This window comes from Grammomys surdaster, unplaced genomic scaffold (genome assembly GCF_004785775.1).
Source record: "Grammomys surdaster isolate TR1022 unplaced genomic scaffold, NIH_TR_1.0 125925, whole genome shotgun sequence".
NCBI lineage: Eukaryota > Metazoa > Chordata > Mammalia > Rodentia > Muridae > Grammomys > Grammomys surdaster.
This window is the reverse complement of record NW_021620749.1, coordinates 208,039-229,729: the sequence shown is the minus strand read 5'-3', so window position 1 is coordinate 229,729 and position 21,691 is coordinate 208,039. Positions and strand designations below refer to the sequence as shown.

At 48.0% G+C, this 21,691-nt stretch overlaps 1 protein-coding gene across 1 annotated transcript in view; it reads right to left on the bottom strand.

The window, feature by feature from the left end:
- Nucleotides 1-21,691, bottom strand: part of Prdm15 (PR/SET domain 15) — a 46,310-nt gene that overhangs the window by 1,597 nt on the left and 23,022 nt on the right. The window contains exons 8-22 of the mRNA XM_028752543.1: nucleotides 21,145-21,326; nucleotides 20,833-20,927; nucleotides 20,329-20,416; nucleotides 17,069-17,236; nucleotides 15,581-15,675; nucleotides 13,210-13,341; nucleotides 12,245-12,379; nucleotides 11,545-11,708; nucleotides 10,702-10,781; nucleotides 10,266-10,385; nucleotides 8,187-8,318; nucleotides 4,655-4,738; nucleotides 4,149-4,324; nucleotides 2,762-2,842; nucleotides 623-832 (exon numbers count right to left, since the gene is read on the bottom strand). Of these exons, the coding sequence (XP_028608376.1) occupies nucleotides 623-832; nucleotides 2,762-2,842; nucleotides 4,149-4,324; nucleotides 4,655-4,738; nucleotides 8,187-8,318; nucleotides 10,266-10,385; nucleotides 10,702-10,781; nucleotides 11,545-11,708; nucleotides 12,245-12,379; nucleotides 13,210-13,341; nucleotides 15,581-15,675; nucleotides 17,069-17,236; nucleotides 20,329-20,416; nucleotides 20,833-20,927; nucleotides 21,145-21,326 (1,942 nt within the window). The remainder of the gene's footprint in view (nucleotides 1-622; nucleotides 833-2,761; nucleotides 2,843-4,148; nucleotides 4,325-4,654; nucleotides 4,739-8,186; nucleotides 8,319-10,265; nucleotides 10,386-10,701; nucleotides 10,782-11,544; nucleotides 11,709-12,244; nucleotides 12,380-13,209; nucleotides 13,342-15,580; nucleotides 15,676-17,068; nucleotides 17,237-20,328; nucleotides 20,417-20,832; nucleotides 20,928-21,144; nucleotides 21,327-21,691) is intronic.

Sequence of the window (21,691 nt, the reverse complement as noted above, 5' to 3'; positions counted from 1 at the left end):
GCTTTCTTTCCCCTCCCTCCCTCCCCCCCCCCCCCCCCCCCCACACACAAACATCTACCCCAGAGCAAATTTGAAAAGCCAGGAAACCAACGCTTTATCATCGTCCACCCCAACCTGCCTGTCTTAATAGCATGATAGCATGTGAAAACCCTGTGTCGCTATGGAGGCAGCCACAGCCGCAACTTCCTCAAACCTAGTGCTGAATGTCAGACAGATCCAAGCAGGTTGACTGCAGAATCATCATCTCCAAAAAGAAGACACACTTATGGGTGCGGGGTTTCAAATGTCAAGTGATACAGACGAAGCCAAGCAGAGACTGTGCAGAGAAGCCAGCTCAGGGGCTGGTGGCTGTCCAGGCTCTTCTTGGTAGGCCCCTTAGTGCACCCAATCGGAAACGGTATTTTAGTCTTTCAACACTAGAATGTGTCACACTTATTAAAAGTGACATGTGTGATCTGGAGGTCACAGCTGGCACAATTTGCATGAGGTAATGACTACATGGAAAGTGAGGGTGAAAGCAGGACCCACTATGGACACACCCATATGGACACATGATAGGACTCGGAGGAGCTGCCCCTGCAGAGGTGGCCGTCACCTGATGGAAACAAGGGCACCGACCAACCTGTTGGATACTCTGTACAGCAGAGTTTGTCTCATCACCCACACTGCCTGTGAACTCTGGCTCCTTTTCCGGGTATTCGCTGAAGGTGGTGTCCTCGGGCACTGGAGCCCCTGCCTCCTCCTCTGGCTTCTGCTTTCTCTTGTGGCTGCGTTTGGCAGCCTTTCCATGCTTACCTTCCGCCAGTTCCTCCTGCTCCAGGCCCAGCGCAGGCTGTGAGGAGATTGGTATCAGTACCCACCAGGGCAGTGGGTCACATCTGGATGGGGGCCAGGGCAGCATGCACCGCCTTAGATATAGCCCCAGGGCATCAAGTTGTCATAGGGAGTGGCTTTGTGTTCAAAGAGAGACATCTTTAAAGGAAAATATTTCCCTCCTGGGGAACTCAGATCAAGGACAGTGCTTGTGAGCCATTGCCACAGTGGGAAACTGGATGTAAATGTTTGATTCAAACTCTGCGGGCAATTTCCGCTGCTTTCTGTGCAGGCTTATCCTTTCACTGAGAGTGTTGGCAAGACGGCCTGTGACCAGCACAGCTGGAGGCCAGGGGCAGGGTGATAAGAGCTGGAGGGTGGGGGCAGGGTGATCAGAGCTAGAGGGTGGGGGCAGGGTGGTCACACCTACTTGTCTTCCTTAGGGTAGACAGATCCACCAGCAACTAACTAGCCAAAGTATGGTGTTGGAGAAACTTTCTTTCCCACCCTCACCTATGAACTGTCAAGCCCATAAATGGCTCACAGAAAGGCTATGTGTGGATTCTACCCATTCATTCCATAAGACATGGACACTTGAACTCATGGGGGCACTCATTAGCACTCAGGTACAGATTTAAACACTGACAGCATAAAACACTCTTTGTGATTAAAAATAAAATTGTTAAAAAAATACTGAGTATATCCAGACATGATGGTGCACATGGGATTTTAGTACTTGAGTGGTAAAGGCAGGAGGCAGGAGGATTAGGAGTTCAAGGCTAGCCTTGGCTACATAGCAGGCTCAAGATCAACCTGAACTACATGAGATCCTGCTGGGGGGAAAAAAAAAGTATTGAGTAAAAGTTCCTTTAAAATCTAGGTTTGGGGGCTGGAGAGATGGCTCAGCAGTTAAGAGCACTGACTGCTCTTCCAGAGGTCCTGAGTTCAATTCCCAGCAACCACATGGTGGCTCACAACCATCTGTAATGGGATCTGATGCCCTCTTCTGGTGTGTCTGAAGACAGCTACAGTGTACTCATTATAAATAAAATAAATTAAAAAAAAAAAAAATCTAGGTTTGGACTGGTGCGGTGGTGCACACTTTTAATTCCAGCCCTGGGGAGGCAGAGTCAGGAGGAACTCATGGGCTCAAAATCAATGGGTCTACAGGCAGAGTCAGGAGGAACTCATGGGCTCAAAATCAATGGGTCTACATAGCGGTCCAGGCTAGCCAAGTACACATAGTGAGGCCCTGTCTAAAAAGAGAAAAAAATTCTAGGTTTGCCTAATATGATTAAGTTTAATAATCATAATAAAATTCCTAGAAATAATCAATTAAAAAAAGTTTAGGTCTGTTTTATATGTTCTTTTTCATTCTTTTCAGAGTTGAGGACTGAACTCAGGGCTTTGCACTTGCTAGGCAAGTGCTCTACAACTGAGCTAAATCCCAACCCGTTTGTTTTATATGAGTGTTGCTTGCATATATGTATGTGAGCCATGTATGTGTACCATGTATGTGCACCATGATGCCTACAGATGTCAGAAGAACAAACAGTACTGGATTCTCTAGAACTAGAGTTATGAATAACTATGAGCCATCATACGGTGCTGCGAACTGAACCTAGTCCTTTGAAAGAACAAGTGTTCCTAGGCATTGAGCTATCTCTCTAGCCCCCATCCCCCAAACTACCTGTTTTCTGAAGATATATGCACCAGCGCCTGAGCATTTGAATCCATAGCTACTACAATAAAACTAAGATACAGTCTATAAGGCTCTGGAAGAAGGACAACCAAATCCCAGTGAGACTATGCTGATGTCTGATCATGGTCAACGGGGTACATCTGGAGCCTGCTCCTGTATGTGGTCTGTTCCCTTAGGGTCCACCTGGTGTGTTGAATTCTGCTCCCCTCACACTCCACCCCTGCAAATGTGTTCTATGCTGCTTACCTGGACAATGCCAATGGAAGATGCATCGATGGTGGTGGTCTCAGGGAGGTGGTCTAGATCATCAATCCGAACAGCGAGGACCTGCAAGGGGCCAAAAGCAGTGAACAGGGCTGTGCCCACCCAATGGCTGCCCTGATGACACAGCAGGAACCCAAACTCACTGTGCAAGGTCTACTGCTATAGGAGACTGGCTGCTAACTAACAAACTCACCTCTGCTTCTGACTCCTAGGCTCAGGACTGACTGAAACTATTTCTAGAATGCTCTCTAGGGCATCCCCCAACCCTGTCCTCTGACCCCCATCTCAAGCCTCTGCAGTGTTAGCTGTCCTGGTGGGGACAACTGGTATCTGTTATTATGTGGTTCCTGTCCTCAGATGGAGGCTACCTCCTCTTTCTGTGGCCTCCATGACATGTGCTGTCAGTGAGGTATCAGTGTACCCTCTGTCATCACAGGGAGCTGAGTGAGCTAAGACAGAGCAATAAGCCTGTCCTACAAGGACCCACCAAAAGGAGGTTTCTATGGGTCAAACACTATACCCTTCGGCATAATGCACGCAGCTACATGTGTGTCAGCTTCGTGACACAGTGAGGGCCTAGTCCTACCTTTCCTTTATTAAGCCCTGCTCAAGAGGGTGCTCAGCCTGTGTCACCCACACCATGACCTGTTCTACGAGCCCACACAGCCTTGCACCAACCCCACTGTCCTATCCATGGTGAGCAATACTCATCAGCTGCTCATACGCATTGCTTATCTCACACCAGAGACTAATTAAGTCCTATGCACGGCAACAGACACAGCACAGGGAAGAAAATGAACGTCCCAGGAAGGCATATGAAAGGTAAGCTGCCAAAGAAACCAGGTGTAGAGAAACAACCGCAAGACTGAGAGGAAGACTACACATCTGACCTCACCCCAACAGCCCTTAAATCTGTTGCTCAGTAGAAGAAAGCAAAAATAGAACTTTATTTATCTGGTTTTGGTATGAGAAGGTGGTTGGACTGGGGCCAAGTTGACTGAGCGCTTGCCTAGTATGCATGAGGCCCTGGGCTCAAGGTTCAGAACCACATAAAACTGGGTGTTGAGGTGCATGCCTGCAATCCCAGCACTCGGGGAGTTGGAAGTAGGAGGATCAGAAGTTCAAAGGCATCCTCAGATACATAGTGAGTTCTAGGCCAGTCTTAGCTACACAAGATCCTGTCTTAGGAAGAAAAAAAATGATAGAATTTAGAGATGTTAAGACTAGGGCTCCACCTTAAACTCACACCAGGACAAAGGTGTCCCAAGCAGAGCGGTAGGGCCACAGGAGGCCCCACTGTAGGGCCTGAGCCCACAGTAGGGCCAGGTCATGCTATGGAGATTTGGGAATGGGTCCCCACCAGGCTAACCTCGGGATGCTTGCGCCGCATGTGTCTGCTCATGGAGGCCCGAGTGGATACTTTGGTGCCACACAGCTGGCAGCTCTGTGCTTCCACCTTGTCATGGGTGAGCTGGACGTGTTTCTGAAGCATGTACTCCGTGACGTACTTCTTGTCACACACGGAACAAGTCCACTGCTTGCCTACTTCTCACACACGTAAATGGCGTAGAAAAGAGAAACGCAAGTTAACAGAGGGCTACTAATGCTTCATTCACCGCATCTACCATAACCTCTTCTCCTCTAGAGAGAGCCATCACCTGGTCAGACCAGTGGGATACCACTGGCCCAAGACTAGCAAGAACAACTGATCATGGTCTTTGAAGAATGGATACTGGAAAGGCACAGTGGGATTTAGAGGCCAAGGAGCTGCGTTAAACCACGACAGTCCTATTCTGCAAGTGTTTATGAAACAGAGCAGGTGTTCTCATCTCTGCATACTTGCACGGCCTAGACCATCCTTGAGACTCAAGTTACCTGTGTGGATGAGCTTGTGTGTCTCCATTGTGTTCCTCTCACTGAATGTCTTCCCACATAATTCACACATGAAGTCTTTAATTCCTGCAGGAAAAATCATGTTCGATATCACAAGCTTAGTGAGTTTTCAGTGTAAGTGTACACAGAGGACATCTCTGTCTCTTCATGCTTCAGGATATTTAGTACCTCAGGGTAATGGTAAATTGTCAAAAAAAAAAAAAAATGAGTATTTATTCTAAAATTTACCCAGAAAACTGTGGCTTCAAATTTAGGCCTTTATTCATATTTTTAAAAATGACAAGATTTGTGAAGGCCTGAGAACACAGATGTAGAGAGGAAAACCCAATGGCGAAGACAGCAACAATTTCTCTAGGCAGTGTAATTCACCTACACCCCGCTACGTAACCTCAAAAAGCCTCAGGCAGCTTCTTGGACATGCAGTAAGAGACTAAACATAACAGAAAGCCAGGACCCAAGGCGAGAGTGGAGACGTCTCCATGAGAGACAGCAGAGCTTCTGTGGACACACAAAGAACCAGGAAGGTTTTACTACTGACCAGCATACCAACGGGACGAACATGATCAAGCAGAATCATCCCAGGATGCAAGGACGGGTCAATCTATGCAAATCGACAAATGTGATATGGTGTATCAACAGGATGAAGGGCCAAAAAACCTCACGGTCATGTCTCAAGTCGATGAAGAAAAAGTATGTGATAAAATCAAATGCCCTTTCCAAAGAAAACACAGACAAAGCTGGTACAGAAGGGTCATTACGTCAGTATGGGGCTATGCATGGCAAATCCACGGCCAGCTTTGTACCAGAAGTGAGACACTGAAGCAGGCTCTACTACAGTCTGAAAGGAGACAAGGTATCGGTTCCCATGCTTGTTCATCAAGATAGCACCTCAAGTTTTAACACAGCATTTATGCAAGAGAGAAACAAACAAACAAAAAAACAAAAAATGCAGGAAGAGGAGAAGTCAAATCATCCCTATTTGTACACAGCATGTCTTCATGTGGGAAAGCCTGAAGACTCCCCTAAGATCTTCTGAACTGATAATGAGGAGAATTACATAACACACACAAAAAAACCAACACACAAAAATGTACATACAAAACACTGAAGACTAAGGATGCGGCCGTGTAAGCCAAGTGTGCATGTAGCACAAAGCTCTGGGTCTGACCCAATGCACTGCATAAACCAGCTGTGGCAGCGCACACCTGTGATCTCAGAGAGCAGAGACAGGGGCATCGGTAGTTCCAGATCATCTTTAGTTACAGAAGGAATTCAAGGCCAACCTCTTGAAATTAAAATTATACATCAACAAACTATATCTGCCGGGGAAGAAATCATGATGACATACATCATCTGCATGTATAAAAATGTTATGAAGCCTGTCATTTTGTACAGTGAATACACACTAAGTTAAAAAAAAATCCTGAGAGTCAGTAGGGAAGTTCAGGTTGGACACTTAGCAAATGCTTTAAAAGAGAAGAATTATCATATTCAGGACAGGGATTCTGTGCTCAAGTCTTCGGACACACAACAAAGCGTGACAAAAGGCACACAATCTCTCACAGGCACACACGTAAAGCACACACTATGTCTACACTGGGGAAAGGAGACAATCAAGAGACTAGTGGAAGAGCATATCCTTCAAATTCACACGATCCCTTCAGGTAATAGTAAACTTAAAGCAGTCAAGAGTGCAGCCCCTGAAGCTGCCCCAAGCTTTCCAACAGAGAGCGCATGTCCATCTTGCACCTCAGGAGCACTGGGGTGTTAGAGCACAGGTTGTAAAGCCTGATGCCTCTGCAGCTTCAGATTACAAAATACAAGTAATTTTTTTTTTATTTAAAAAAGTATACTCTATTTTTTTATTTTTCGAGATAGTGTTTCTCTCTGTATCCCTGTATGTCCTGAAACGCACCCTGTAGACCAGGCTGACCTCAAACTCACAGAGACCTGCCTGCCTCTGCCTCCTGAGCACTGTGGATTAAGGCTGTGCTCTATGATCTCCTGCCTTAAAGTATATTTTAAATTAAAAATCATGAAAGCAATTCCAGTCATACTAGCTACAAAGAAACAAATACTTAGAATAGATATAAAGAAACCAGTGAAATGTTCCTACAATGAAAATTGTAAACATGACAAAAACCACTGCAGCACCAAAAACTGGAAGGATATTTCACATTCATAGACTATAAACTGGAGAGATGTTTCACATTCATAGACTGTAAGAATGAATACTGTTAAAATGTTGGCTCAACCCAGGGATTTACAGGTTTAGTGCAATACACCAAAGACTTCTTTACAGAATCAGAAACACAATCCTCAAGTTTGAATGAAAGCCTGGCAGAAATAACAGAAATGACCTGGAACAAAATGTAAAGAGCTGCAGGTACCAGTACCTTGTTTCAAGACATTATAAAGTCCTAAGTATAAAACCATAATAGTATTAGCATCAGAAACAAACACACACATCCACGAAATCGATCCTAAGGTAAAGCCATGTATGTACAGCCAACTGATTCTCAACAACAGTGCAATGAAAAATGCATGTCTACATGCAGAAGCTTCAAACTTGACTCTAACCTCTACAAAAAATCAACTTAGAATGGATCAAAGATTAAATATATCTTAGCACTAAAAGAAAACTTAGGAGAAGCATTTTAAGACATTGGTATATCAATGCTATTTGAAATGAGCCCTAAAGCCCAGGAAACAATAGCAAAACTGTACATCACACCATGAAACTTCCCGAGAGCAAAGGAAACAGCTCCGAGTGAGGGGACAATGGACAGAATGGGAGAGGACATCTGCCAGCCAGTCATCTAACAGTTCATGTGAATAATGTATAACAAGCCAACATTTTAGAAACAAGCAATCAGAGCTGAAAATCAGAAATGATTATAATAGACACAAGTATATGAAAAATGCTCACTACCATCAGCCACCAAGGAAATGAAAACCAACACTCCAATGAGGAGTCAGCTCCTCCTAGTTAGAATGGCTATTATTAAAAATAAAAACATGCCAGGGGTGGGGGGTGGCGACAACAGTACATGTCTTTAATCCTAGCACTCAGGAGGCAGAGGCAGATTGATCTCTGTGAGCTTGAGGCCAGTCTGGTCTACAGAGAGGATTCCAGGACAGCCAGGGCTACGGAGTAGGGGGGGATACTAAAGAAACATGGAAAAAAAAGATCTCACACTGATGACAGTGGGATTGGGATAGGTTTGTGATCCTTTGCAGAAATGGAGTTCCCCAGTAAGTGGCTACGATTTCCAGGGGTCCATTGGCAAACTCATAAAAAGATCTCTGGCACAGACATTTACAATGGGCTTCTACTTGTATACACAGGGTCACAGTGCTCATGGAGTAAGAAAGCTCTGAGATGCACAGCCTCAGCCCACCACAGCCAGCACAGTACACAAGCCTGGGGCTAGGAGCCGAGAGAGGAAGCCCTGAGGAACTCCCTGTGTCACTACTCTCTCTAGGGCCATGTGGTTTTGAAGAGTTGGGACACCTGTGTGCCGTTTGTAGTGCTTGAGCATGTTGACCTTCTGTGCAAACTTGCGGTGACATTCCTTGCACTCATATTCCTTGATGCCTTTGTGCAGCTTCATGTGGTGGCGTAGTGCATGCTTGGTCTTCATCCCTGCAGGGAGAAGATCAGTGTGAGCGCCACACTCCCCAGAACCCAGTGGGCACAATAGCCACAGACACAGAAGTGGGGGGGGATATACTGTGGCCTCACCTCAGAGGGTGAGGCCACTTTACCAGATGCAGAATCCACAAAGTTACCACCTCAGAAGGCCACTAGAGACTTACTGTGACATTAAAATGGCAGTGTGTCAACAACAGCACCTGAGATGATATAGTGAGGTGGACAGCATGTCTATCTCGATGACATAAACGATAACTAATGAGGACACTAGAGCTACATTTAAAAAAAAAAAGCCATTCTTTAAAAAAATATTTTTAGCTAGGCAGTGGTAGTGTATGCCTTTAATTCCAGCACTCCGAAGGCAAAAGCAGGTGGATCTCTGTGAGTTTGAGCCCAGGTCTATAGAGTTCTAGGATGGCCAAGACTATACAGAGAAACCCTGTCTTGAAAATGTGTGTGTGTGTGTGTGTGTAGGGGGAACATTCAAGGTCAGAGGACAATTCTCCAGAGTCAGTTCTTGTCACCCAGCAGGGTGAAGGGATCACTCATTACACCTATGTGGAAGCTCCTCTACCCACTAAGCTGTCTTGCCAAATGGATCCTTTTAACTTATTGCAGCCAATCTTAGGCACTGAAATAACCCAAAATCTCATTGACTTCAGGGTGATGATGAGAAAAGGGTGAAGCACCCTCACCAACCACAACCCAGTTGGGTGAACAGCAGTGGTCACTGACAGCAGCAGCAATACCCAGAGTGTTCACACATCAGAGCAGGCAAGAGTGCAGTCCTGAGAACCTCCGGTAGACAAGCCAGCAGACTCTCACACTGAGTGGGAGCAGGAGGCCCAAAGACCCCTCTCAGCTCCAAGTTCAGCTAGACAATAGCCCACTCAGTCCCATTTCGTTACTGCTCATCCTCACCTGTCTCTCAGTGTGGAGAGACTTCAGGCAACCCAGCTGGACCACAGGGCCTGACAAATCAGAGCCAGCAGAGGGCGCATAAGTCCCACCCTGTGTCTCTCAGCTGCCAGTCCCTGGCTAGGTTAAGTGCCAAACCTTTCTGACTATGGAAAAGCAATTTTTCCCACCTCTACCTAATCCTCATATTAAAAATATTATATATCTCTCACCACCCAAAGACAAAAACCATAGGTGATGAGAGATTCAGCCAAAGCCTGGCCACCCAACAGACTATTCTTTAACTGTTCTTAATCCCTCTCTGGCCCTGTCTCCATCACATCAGGCTCTGCTCAAAACAGTGGCACCAGCATTGCCCTCTGTCACTGCTTGTCTGTCTGTCTTGCAAGGGACTGCAGTCAGTTGGTACAAACCTCATCCTCACAGTTCCAACACCTATTCATGGTTTCAGTCATTCTTGTAACTGCTATGCTCTGACTATTTGTGTGCCAGGGACTAGAAACCAAGCGGTATGCTAGACAGGGCTCCCTGGCCTCACAGGGCTTCTGTTCTAAGTGAGACTGGGGGATCAGAGAACCCACATAGTATGTGGCAAGAGAAGGAAGAGCTAGGCAGAACCAGGCACAAAGGGGCTTGAGGAGAGAGGTTGTACCCAAGGTCATCCTTGGCTATACATGGAGCTGGAGGCCAGCCTGGGCTACACGGACCCTGTCTAAACAATAGAACATCATCAACTTGGAACACCCAGCTTTTATTGCAGGCTCTACAGATGTCTTGTGGATGATTCTATGGTGTGTGATGTGATTCTGAGAAATATTCCCATCTATACCTGGGACCCTGGACCTCCTTTGCCAAAAAGACTCATGACTCCTAGCAGCGCCCCACCCCCACCCCCACCCCCTCGGTTGTAGGCACAGACTATGTCTATGTCCAAAGCAAGCTGGGTACAAGGCTGAATATGTTAGTGGCCTGGGGTGTCCTATGCCTCTGGGGTCCCCTGTGGCTCTGGCACACACCCACCTTTCCCGCACTCGGCACACAGGTACTCTCGGATGTTGTCATGCACACGCATGTGCTCTTTGAGCATGTCCTTCCTGGCAAAGGACTTTCCACACTGCTCACAGGCATGGCTTTTCACACCTATAAACAAACACAGCAGTGTCTGAGAGCCTTGGCCTGCCTAGAAAGAGGTCTCAGCAAGAAGCACACGTGGGCTGGCATTTCAGACATGTTCCATGGGAGTCTTTGGCACAAGAAGGCCCTGAGGACCTCGAGTGGACACAGGTGGGTCGGGAAGATGTGCTGCAAGTGACAGAGGAGGCCAGGATGAAAGCTGGAGAGACAGGGACACAGCCAAGGGGTGGCTGCCTGTGTATGGAGCCAGGGAGATTGATGGAGAAATCCTGCTGCTGGGGAAGGTGAGCTGGTACCAAACATCACTACAGGAGCATGTTACCTGTGTGGATGAGTTTGTGGCGCTCCAAGTTCCCGATGCTGTTGAATATCCGTCCACAGATCTCACAGGGATGAATGTACCTGAAAGTAGAGGCAAACCTCAGGCACTCCACAGCCCCAGGGGCTCATCACCTGAGGGGTTCAGCCACTGTGAAGGCCTTATCTGCTATGAGGGTATCCTCAGCTGTGAGGGGCAAGTGTGAAAGTTCCTTTATCAATGGAGGTGAGGCAAAAAGGTGTTGTGATCTTAGCTTCTGCAATGGGCTGAACTGTGTCCCTCAAATTGCTGTTGAAGTCCTAGATAAGAATTCAGCTGTATGTGGAGACAGGCATTTATAGAAAAGATCAAAATGGAGTCACCATGCTGACCCTAATCCTTAAGAAGAGGGACACGAGATGGACATGTACAGAAAGAAGGCTGAGCTGAGAGCACAGAGAAGACGCCATGTACCAGGCTAGAGAGCTTAGGGGAAGCCAACCCTGAGATACTTGATATGAGATCTTAGGCTCCAGAACTAAGACATACGAGGTACTTGGTTGCAGCAATCCTGAGAGGTGAACTCAGTCATCCTGTTGCTCACTACACAGCCCTGAAGTGGCTTTTGACATGGGGCAGCATAAATGAAACCTATTTATGATGGAAAGGTGCTGCTTGTTAAGTAGGCCAACATAACTTACTGTTAGAATCCTGTGAGGAAAAAGATGAGCATGAGCAATGGGGCCTAGGAGGCCAGAGGAAGGGCAGGTGTCCTAAATATCTGGCATAAGGTGACCCAGTGACTGTGATTTGCTAAGCTGAGCACTGTGGCTTTGCAGAGTCCCCCTCTTCCGCACAGAATCTTACTTCTGCACGTTGGGGTCAGGCAGGTTCTCTCGGTGGATGACCATGTGGGCATGGTAGGTAGCCTTGAGTGCAAAGCGTCGGTGGCAAATGCTGCAGCCGTGGCCCTTCTCCTTGTGTACCTCCATGATGTGCTTCAGGTATTCCTTTCCACGGCCAAAAGTGAGCTGTAAGAACACAGGGTGGAGGCCGCTGACCCACTGCCGTTCCTGGGCATTGTTACTACCTACACTACACTTGTATCAGCTAGACACCTGGAGAGGCTCAGAGAGGGGTAGGGGGATGTGCACAGACGTTTGCTGTTTAACAGTAGAGGCTCTGGAAACTCAGGTCATGGACTGCTTGGAAATTAGTATTCTCCCTGCAAGCACGCACCCTGCCTTGTGTAGCATGAGTCACTTTCAGGCTGGTTGGGACCAAGAGAGGAATAGGTCAAGGCACCCCCAGTCTGAGGCCAGTGACGCTACTTAGGCCAGTTCCCAAGACAGTGGCCCTACCCTAGTAAGTAGTCCTGCTTATGGGTGTGGCAAACCACAAGTGGGTTCTGATGGGTGAGGCCCACGGTTACCATCCCTAAGTCCAGGTGATATGGGACAACCTTCTTCAGTGGAAGAAATGGACAAAACAGTGCTGTGAGTTCCCCATAGCTCCATGATCACAAATTCCTCCCCGGAAACCATGCTTGGGGCAGAGTGCTGAGTACCTGGCACCTCTTGCAGCTATACTTATGTGGCTCAGAGTCTGCGCTCTCGTCAGAGTTGTCATCATTCTCCTCTGAGGAGATCCCAATCTTGCCAATGAACTCCTCCCGCTGGTGGTCATCCATTAGCGCGATGTCCTACAGAAGAGTGACAAGCCCGGTCTCTACCACAGTGAACTGGTATGCTGGTCATCACTTCAGGAAATCAGTTGTTTGCCTAGTGAGCTATGCTATGTCCCTTGGGATGGTACTGGGCCTGACCATTCTGTGGTACAGGTAGCCACCAGCTCTCAGAGCCACCTGTCCAGCACAATCCCACCTTTGCTCAGGTAAAGTCCTGGAGGACAGCCCAGACGGCTGCAATACTGCTCTGGTCTATGTTCTTCTTTGCATGGGGCCTTTGACTCAGACAGTACTTCTCCCACCTGTCCTCACACCCAGTTCTCGACATCCTGGGGCTCCTGCACTGCTTATATTTACCCTAAAGGCAGGGAGGCAGCACACTGCCACCCTCCTTACATCCATTGTTCTGGGGAAATCCCAGGTTAAGAGTAATCTGTCAGGCCCCGCACAGGGAGAATCTGTGTTTAGGCCCGAGAGCTGGACAAACAGGTGCGCTAGTGTAAGTCTGTATCAAGAGACTGCCAATGCCCACGTGTTAAAATTTCACCCCTGAGGTGACAATGAAGAAGCAGGGCCTCTGGGGAATGACAGGGTCTGATACCAATGAGTAGGATTATAACCTTTAAAAGGAATACTCCAAAAACAGTCTCATCCCTCTACCATGTGAGGACACAGCAAGAGAGTGATGGACGGACTAGGAAACCTTCAATAGACAGTGAACTAACTATCCAGCGCCTTCATCTTGAACTTTCAGCTTCAGAATTATGAAATACAGTCTGGTAAGTGCCTCATCTAGGTACTAGGGTAGGCCAGATCCCCTAGTGCCACCTGAATGGGACCTGCACCTTGAAGTGGACATGGATGTGGTCCCTGAGTACGTCCACTCGGAAGAACTTGCGCCCACAGATCTCGCAGGTGTACTTCTTGTCACCGTGGGTCAGCAGGTGCTTGTTCATGTTGCTCCGGCAAGAGAACACCTGGGGAGAGGGAGCCAGTATAGGAGGGCTGGTTATTGGACATACACAGGAGCTGATCCCTACGGCCCACAGGACAATCAACTTCCAAGCCTAGAATACATGGCAAGTTCTAGACTTAGGGTGATTTAGACATCCACTCACACCACAATAGAGGACACACTGGTGCAATGGGAGTGCAGCAGAGTGCTTATGCTGAGTTAGACAGCTCACTGGCACAGAGCCTACTGAGGAGCCATGCAGGTATATCTACAATTTTCTCAAAATAGATACAGAAGAAGACACTCAACTAAGTTTGAATCTGTTTCATGTTGCTTTCTATTTCCAGCACAGACAATGGATGCAGATTTACTCATGTATTTACACTGGTTCTCTGGGAGTCACTTAACAGCCAAAGTGAACCCTGAGTGGTCTAAAACACAGATATGCAACCATCGCCAGGGACCAAGGAGCCCCACTGACCACAGAGCATCCAATGGCAGGGCTTGCCTCAGATGGGGTGCCCCAGAGCCTACTAATCTACTGCCATAGGCTCCACCTTCCTGTCCCCCAAGCCCAGAGTTTAAGAGGCCCCACATGGTTCTGCTACTGTGCTGATCCATGGGCTATGGCTTGCTCTGTGGGTTGAAAGAAGCCAAGAAATACCATGAAAGCATAGTTTCTCATTTCCTCTAGAAAGCACCACTGGATCTGGCAGTGCTGCTACATGCTCAGTCAGGAGTAGCCAGCCATGAGGGGCTCCAATGTGCTGGTGCTTGGGTGCCAATGCTATGGTACACCAGTAGCTATGGTGTGTAGCTGTGACAGGCTCAGCAGTAGCTCCTTCTTGAAACAACACCTGAGGCCTGAGTCACATGTACAGAAGCCTCTCAAGAACCTATATCCCTAGTGTGCACTTGCACAGAGGACCCTTTCTAGAACTTGTGTCCCCCAATATGCGCTCTGTGCAGTAAGGGACATGACTTCTATTCCTCTGGAGACACAACTAGTACTTCCAGTTACCTGAGTTGTCAAAGTTGAGTCTAGTGAACAAGCAATGACATTTCCAGTTGAGAGCAGGTGCTCGTGTGTGACGAATGGGGCAATGTGTATGTGGCAGCCAGGGCAGGGGCTGGGAGCTCCGGATACCTGCACCACAGACATGAGCCAAGGCCAGGGTAGCTCATGTGCGGCACCTATACAACGGCACAGGCTGCCCATGGAAGAATGCCTAGTATCTACAACCTAACCTTGATTACCATGGGCTAAGCTATAAAAATACTTAGCCTACCTTAGAAAACACTAACTTGGAAAATACTATCTAGATACTGAGCAGGGGTGGCCAGCACAGACAGCATAAAGCCCCAGGGCATCTCGCCTCTTCAATGTGGATATGAAGACAATATCCAGTCATTCAGGAGGACAATATGTCCCACAGAGTAGATAGGATAAAAAAGTTCTCAGCGGATTCACTGGAAACCAGTCCCAGGTGGCAGAGACCAAAATGTTGAATGTGCAACCTGAGAGATTCTTCAGTGCATAAAGAAACACATGGTGCAGACAAGGAGTCCCTGAACACTGTTGTCCTGGCAGGTGCCTCTAACCTTCTGACACTGGAACATGGTATTGTCTACAAAGTTAACACTTCAGAATTACAAGTAGAATTGAAAGCCAAAAAGTAAACCTCATTGTGGTGGTTGATTTTCTGGTTAATTTGAACACAAGCTAGCCTCATTTAGGAAAAGAAAACATCAACTGAGAAAAGTATCTCCATTAGATTGACCTATAGGCAAGTCTGTGGGGTATTTTCTTGATAATTACTGGTAAGAGGGTCTAGCTCACTGAGGGCAGTGCCACTCCTAGGTTAGCTGTCCTGGTGCTGTAAAAAAGCAAGCTGAGCAAACCATGGAGAGCAAGCCAGTAAGCAGCACTCCTTCATGGTTTCCTGCCTCCAGTTTCTGACTGAGTTCTTGCTCTGCCCTCCCTTCATCATGGATTATAAGCAACTCTTTCCCCTTCAAGTTGTTTTTGGTCACAGTTTACCACAGCAACAGAAACCTAACTAGGACAAGTGAATGTCTGAAATGTAGGATTTTTGTGTTAGGCCACACTCATAGCTACCTGGTTGTGCAAGGGGACTGCTGCTGTAGGCTGAACATGCCTACAAGCTTCCTGGACAATGCTCCCTACCTGCAGCTCTGACCTTGAGCTTAAGAGAATACGGTCTTTGTATCCAACATCAACAGTCCCTGTAGAACATTACCTTGCCACACACTGGGCATCCAGAAGGTTCCTTTTTGTAACGAACCAGGCTTTCCCCGCTGGCCTCCAAGTCTTCTCTCTTTACCCGCCGCACACCTGAGGTACCAGACCAGACAGGAAATGTGAGGCTACACAACACAGGTCAGATCTCAGAATTGTCTGGGAAATATGCTTGAAATATTGTGGTAACAGATATTCAAGAGGCTGGTGTGGGGCTGCTTAAACCCATAGGTTCAGAGCTGCTTTGGGTAATATAACAAGACTCCATCTATCCATCTAACTAACTAAACAAACAACTAACCAACTAAACAAACAAACAAACAAATTCATGTGGAACAGGGAATCTCTAAAAAAGGAGAGAAACCAGGTGTCTTTTCTGGAATTGTATATAATCTGACATTAACAGAGTTGGTGTGTTGATCCTTGGCATTAGGGAACAGGCTGATTCCACGGTCATAGGACTAGGAGGCACAACGGTGAGCCTGAGGCTAGGGGTATTCCCAGCTTCCAGAGCAGCAAGCTGCTGCCCACGGCAATAGTGCGGATCACACGTGAGTAGCTAATTCATCTCAGAGAGCAGTGCTTCTGACACAGCCCACAGCATACTTGGTTCTGAGCAACTGCTCTGTGTTAGGGTTGAAGGAATCTCATGGTAAGGTCAGGTCCAGCCATGACATTGAGCTCAAGAGGGTTGAGTATCACCTCCCCTGTACAAGCAAGAAAACTAAGGTATAGTGACTTGCCTATGGTTCTTCAGAGGCTGGGTGGGGCTCAGAGTACACTCTTAAGAACCTCATGAGACCTTGCTGTATGAACAGTGAGGGAAAGTGTGCGTGTGTGTGTGTGTGTGTGTGTGTGTGTGTGTGTGTGTAAGGATATGACTTCATCTTGTTTTCACAACTCATGTGCATGTAACTAACAGTTATGCTTTCTACACAGCCCGAGTGCGTTCTGTAAATAGTGTTTTCAAACACTAACCAGCAAGTGTTTATGTCAGTGAGTGCTAGTGACAAAGGGGCTGTGACTTTTAGCAGGACAATAAGGAGAGCCTTCATCAGAATGTTGATTTTAACCTCTGTTTCACTTCTTACTCTACACATGCGGCTGCCTCACACGTGTGCAGAGCTGACTCTGCTGGGTCTTTCTCTGACCTCATATAACCTACCATGTAGACTGACAGCCCCCACTACAGTGCCCACCAGCACACTCCATTCTCTTTACATGGCTGAACTGGCCGTATGCAAGACACCATAATGACCTTTCTTACAGCTCATCACACTAAAGTCATTCTTCACAGTATTAAAAACTTCTCTAAAGAAATACTTCAAATAACTGTCCAACAGCCAACACAGAGTAGTCTAGCTGTGTCTAATTGTCCCCCCACTGTTCTTCTCTCTGCTCACTGCACTGATAATACTATCCTAGGACCCCTAGGACTGGGATGAGGATCACGGGGTCAGAAGGCAGGCGTCTCAGGCCCCAAGCTCACCGTCCAAGTGCCGCCTCTGGTGGTCCAGCATAACATCCTTGCGGTAGAACATCTTACTGCAGACCTCACAGGCAAACTTCTTGTCCCCATGTTTCTTCTTGTGCTTAGAGAGATTGCTGTTGGTGGAGAAGAATCTGAAACACATCTCACATTGGAACGTCTTGTCATCTGTCCAGAGAACAAACACACAACATGTGGTAAATAACCCCTGACCAGGACCCGTGTATGTGCCTCAGCAGGGTGAGCAGCACAATCAAGGCAGGAAACCAGTGGGGCACTGTGACTCAGAACTCATCTGCTGTGTGTGCTCAGCTAGACGTACAAATATACACTGGTGTGCCAACTCTCCTCACTAGGAAAGGCTGCCTCAACAGCTCTCTAGGCTCCTCTTCTTCTATCTGTATGCACTATAAGCTTCCTCAGACCCAGAGGTGGAGAAGTGGTCTCTCTGTGTCCTCAGCAGGCTCCAGCTACTTCTCTAGCACAGTGCCTCAGGCTGGCCTGCACTCTCTCTGCCTGATTATCTCTTATCTCTTATAGCGCCCCTACAGCAACACCTCGAACTTCTCTACCTTTCTGAAGAACTGTCTTGGCCTAGGCCTCTCTTTAGGGGACATATACTACATTCTCACTCAACACATACTCCATAAATGCACATACACATACACGCACGCATGCACGCATGTACGCACGTCCGCGCACGCAGGAACACACACACCTATCTCTACCCCTATTCAGCACACATCACATAAACATACATATTCACACTACAAGAAATCAGCATCCCTACATCCTGGTCCCCACTTCAAAGTCCTTCCTGGAAGGGAGCCAGTCAAGTTGTAGTTCCTGCCTCTGAAAGTCTACTCTACCATCTGGCCCTGCCCTCTCTGCCTGGTGCCTGCAGTCTCTGTTCTACATCCATTGGGTGCCTTGTTTCCTTGTGGACTAGCTCTCAGAATCACTTACTTTTTCCTGCATCATGTGTGCATGCATTTGATAGCAGGTGACAGTATGCCATTGCTTCTCTCAGGAGCAAAAGCCAGAATGTCGGTCTCAGCAAATGGTTTCCTATAAAACCTAGTCTCCACTGGTAGGACTACTCAAGTGAGGTCTATGCTACAGGAAGTCTCTAGTTCTACTCAGGAGATCCCATATGTAGCCAGACAGAGGTCAACCCACCTAAAACTGAAGAAAACTATCCATCTTTATCTCCTCCTCCAAGGGGACAAAGACACAAGGCAGGGCTATGTCTTGTTGAGTGGGCACCACATCTGAGGGGCAGGAAGCACAGGAAGCAGTGGCCTAGCTATAGCTTTCCCCACAGCAGGATGGCTCCTCTTGCGAAGTCATGGACTAGACTAAGCCCTATGTGAGTCTCAGGAGACCTGGACCTGCACTTGGCAGTGTGACATGATGAGAATGCCATCACAGCATTGTTCTCTCCTACCACACAACTCACATTGCCAAGGTCAAAAGCTATTCATATAATTCAACCCTCTCTCTCGTTTGTTTGGCTACATTTACAGAGCAGCTCTGCTAAGCCCCAACCAGGTCTACAGTACAGGAGGGCCTCCTTCTAAGCAGGTGCTCAGAGTGTAACTGAGTCTCTGAACATAACACATGAGCCTTCTTCCTTATAGGTTCCGAACAACACTGGTAATCATGGAAAGCAGCAGTGCTGGCATGGGCTCTAATGTTCTCCCTCACAAGCCTCTCCTGGTATGTGGAAGGAGACCCTACTTCCAACTGTTTTATGTGCTGATCACCTACACAGTCAACTAAGATGGCCCAATAACTGGGTACAAGAACTCAGTTCTCAGAATGTTATCTAACCCCACCACCATAATCCAGTCACTGGAGATACGTACAGACCCTGTAGATAAATGCTCCAGGCTATGGTAAAAAGCAAAGGGCTCAGTCATCTGAGAAAGCAAGAGTGGACTGCTAGGGCCCCACACTGATGAGAGGCTGTATTTTGGCTTGCTACCTGTTAGTGCCCTCTGTAGGTTTAAAGGGAGCACTGCAAACACACAGTGAGAGTGACACCAGTGCACAGGGGACCCAGAAAAGGCCTGGGAGCACGGGCTTCAGAAATGCTATGCACCCGAAGTACCCAGCCCTCTATAAATCCTTCGAGGATGAACATTCTGCTAATTTCACACCACAACAGGTACATGAAAAGCTGCCATGGGGTCTCAGAACAGGTAGGAGCACACCCAGATTCTTACGGGCACACCAAGACAGGGAGGGCACAGGCTTCGGATGCTTAAGTTAGGTGCATGCTCCCACACAGATGGTTCATGTCACTGACATGCAACCTCCAGGAATCTACCTGTCCTGTCTCTCAGAACAGCCTTGTCATAGTGAGCAAGGCACCATGCTGAGGACAGAAAAAAGCAGGCGCAGACAGTGAAAGAACAAATTGATTGAGACACTGATATTCACGGGTGGGCATCAGGATGGACAGAAGCCTGACAACAGAGTGGAATGTCACAGAATGACCGTGGTGTAGTTTTGAGTCATAGAGCAAGGGAGAACACAAAGGTACTGGTAACCTCTCTCTACAGTTCCATGGCCAAAGCCCAGGCACTAGTAAACTCAGGGCCCTCTTTCTAGAGCACAGGGCATCCGGGTCTCAGACAACTGCTACCCCTTGGCCTACCTGCTGCCTGCACAGACTCCACCATTCACTTATAAAGAGACAATGCCTGAGAACACCGTGGTCCCCCAAACCATAGCTGTCCCCCGGCAAGGGTGGCTCATAGCACAGCAGCTTTGGGCCTCATACAAAGATGGCTTCTTTCCTTTTGGAGAGTGGCAGGTGGAAACAGGCTCAGGATGTAACAACCTGAGACTGGTGGCAACAAAATCTGTCTGGATGCCCACAGGAGACACAGGTGCAGGAGACTGACGGTGGGAGTGACTCCGACAAGGCAGGTGGGCCTTTCCCATCTCAAGCCTTTGTGGTTCTCTCTCTCATACACTTCTAGAATAAACTCAACACTGCTGCTCACCTGTCAGCAAAGATGAGGGTCCTGCATCACTGTAGCCTCAGACACAGGGTCTGAGAATGGAGAACGGAGATGAGACAACCCATCCTTTCTTGACTACGGGAAAATTGCCTTGGATGTCTCCAATGGCTGGACAGTTCTGAATATTCCTCATATTCCTTGAGGTAAAAGGATCAGGGAGAGGCCTGGGAAGCTAAGTGAGACCCTTTCTCCTAACACGCAGGGCACGCATATGGGTTAGGGCCTCACCTGTCCTACAGTTGTGGAACTCCAGTGCACTCTCCATTCGGAATGTCTTCCCACAGCTGCCACAGCGGTAGCGGTACTCACCGTCCACCTGCTCAAAGGGCACACTGTCAGCAAGGAAGACTGCAGGAGTTCAACACAGGGGCCCCCCTCCGTGTGCTGTTCTAGTAACTTCTAGGGCTGGCTATACCAGTTTTCCTCCTCTGTTCTAGTAGGGATATTCTTGCTGTCCAACTGCCTGAGAAAGAGAACCTCACACTCAGTTAACTGCACCCCAAATACCAGCCACCAGTGTTCTCCCATATTGTCCCTACTGCTTCTGTAAGCAGTGGCTTAAGCTGGGCTCGGAATGCATGGCAGGTGGGATAAGGGGGTAGGGCGGTGTGTGTGTGTGTGTGTGTGTGTGTGTGTGTGTGTGTGTGATCCCTCTGGAAATGTAAGAGCTCCCTTCTGTTATGGCTCTTCTAGAAAACAGTTGTTCAGTCAGTTGCCTGGGTGCTCACTTACCTCATTCCGGCTGTGCTTGTAGGAAACATGTTGCTTTAGACTTTCCTTACGGCTGAACAATTTTGAACATTCTTCACATTTAAACAGCTTGTCACCTAAGAAATGAACCAACAGAAGGTAGATTCACTGCTTTGGCCTTTCTCAGCACGGTGCACCCATCTCTGACTGGGCGGGGTGCCCCTGTGCTGGAGGGGACAGGCAGCCACAGGGCCACTCCTTGCAGCGGCTCTGCAGCAAGGACCCAGCAATGGACACACACCTTCTTGGCCCCGCCCTGTAGGCTGGGCAGGCACTCACCGTGCGCGCACTCACCGTGCGAGCGCACGTGCCGGCTCAAGTTGCTGCTGTTCTGGAAGACCTTGCTGCAGGTGCCGCACTGATGGATGCGTTTATGCTCACCCAGCTGACGAACAAGCTTCCGCCGGACACCATGTCTGCTGGACAGGACCAAGCCCCTCTTGAGGGCAATGGTGCTGCTTGGATGATGCGTGAACCTGCCCAAGAGAGGGACAGCTGGTCAAGAAGAGGCAGTGGCTGGTCCTCAGAGTGAAAGTTTCTGATCATAGTCATCAGCCACATTTCTGAGCTATGATTGGTCCATAAGGAAGGAAGGCAGGCAGAACTTGGAGTCACGCAGTCCCAGGTAGCATAGACTCTGAGCATTAGCTTCAGTGCTGTCTAACAGCTCACTTGCTTCAGCTTTGGCCACCAGGAAGCCTGAACTTCATTTGTCTTCCAACAAGGTAGCCTTGTCTATGGTTCTTGTCCTGACTTGGTATCAACTCTACTATGTTCTATATTGACTCTGAACTTGACTCCTAAATGCTTCTTCATCCTGTCAAGTGTGCTTTTTCTGGTA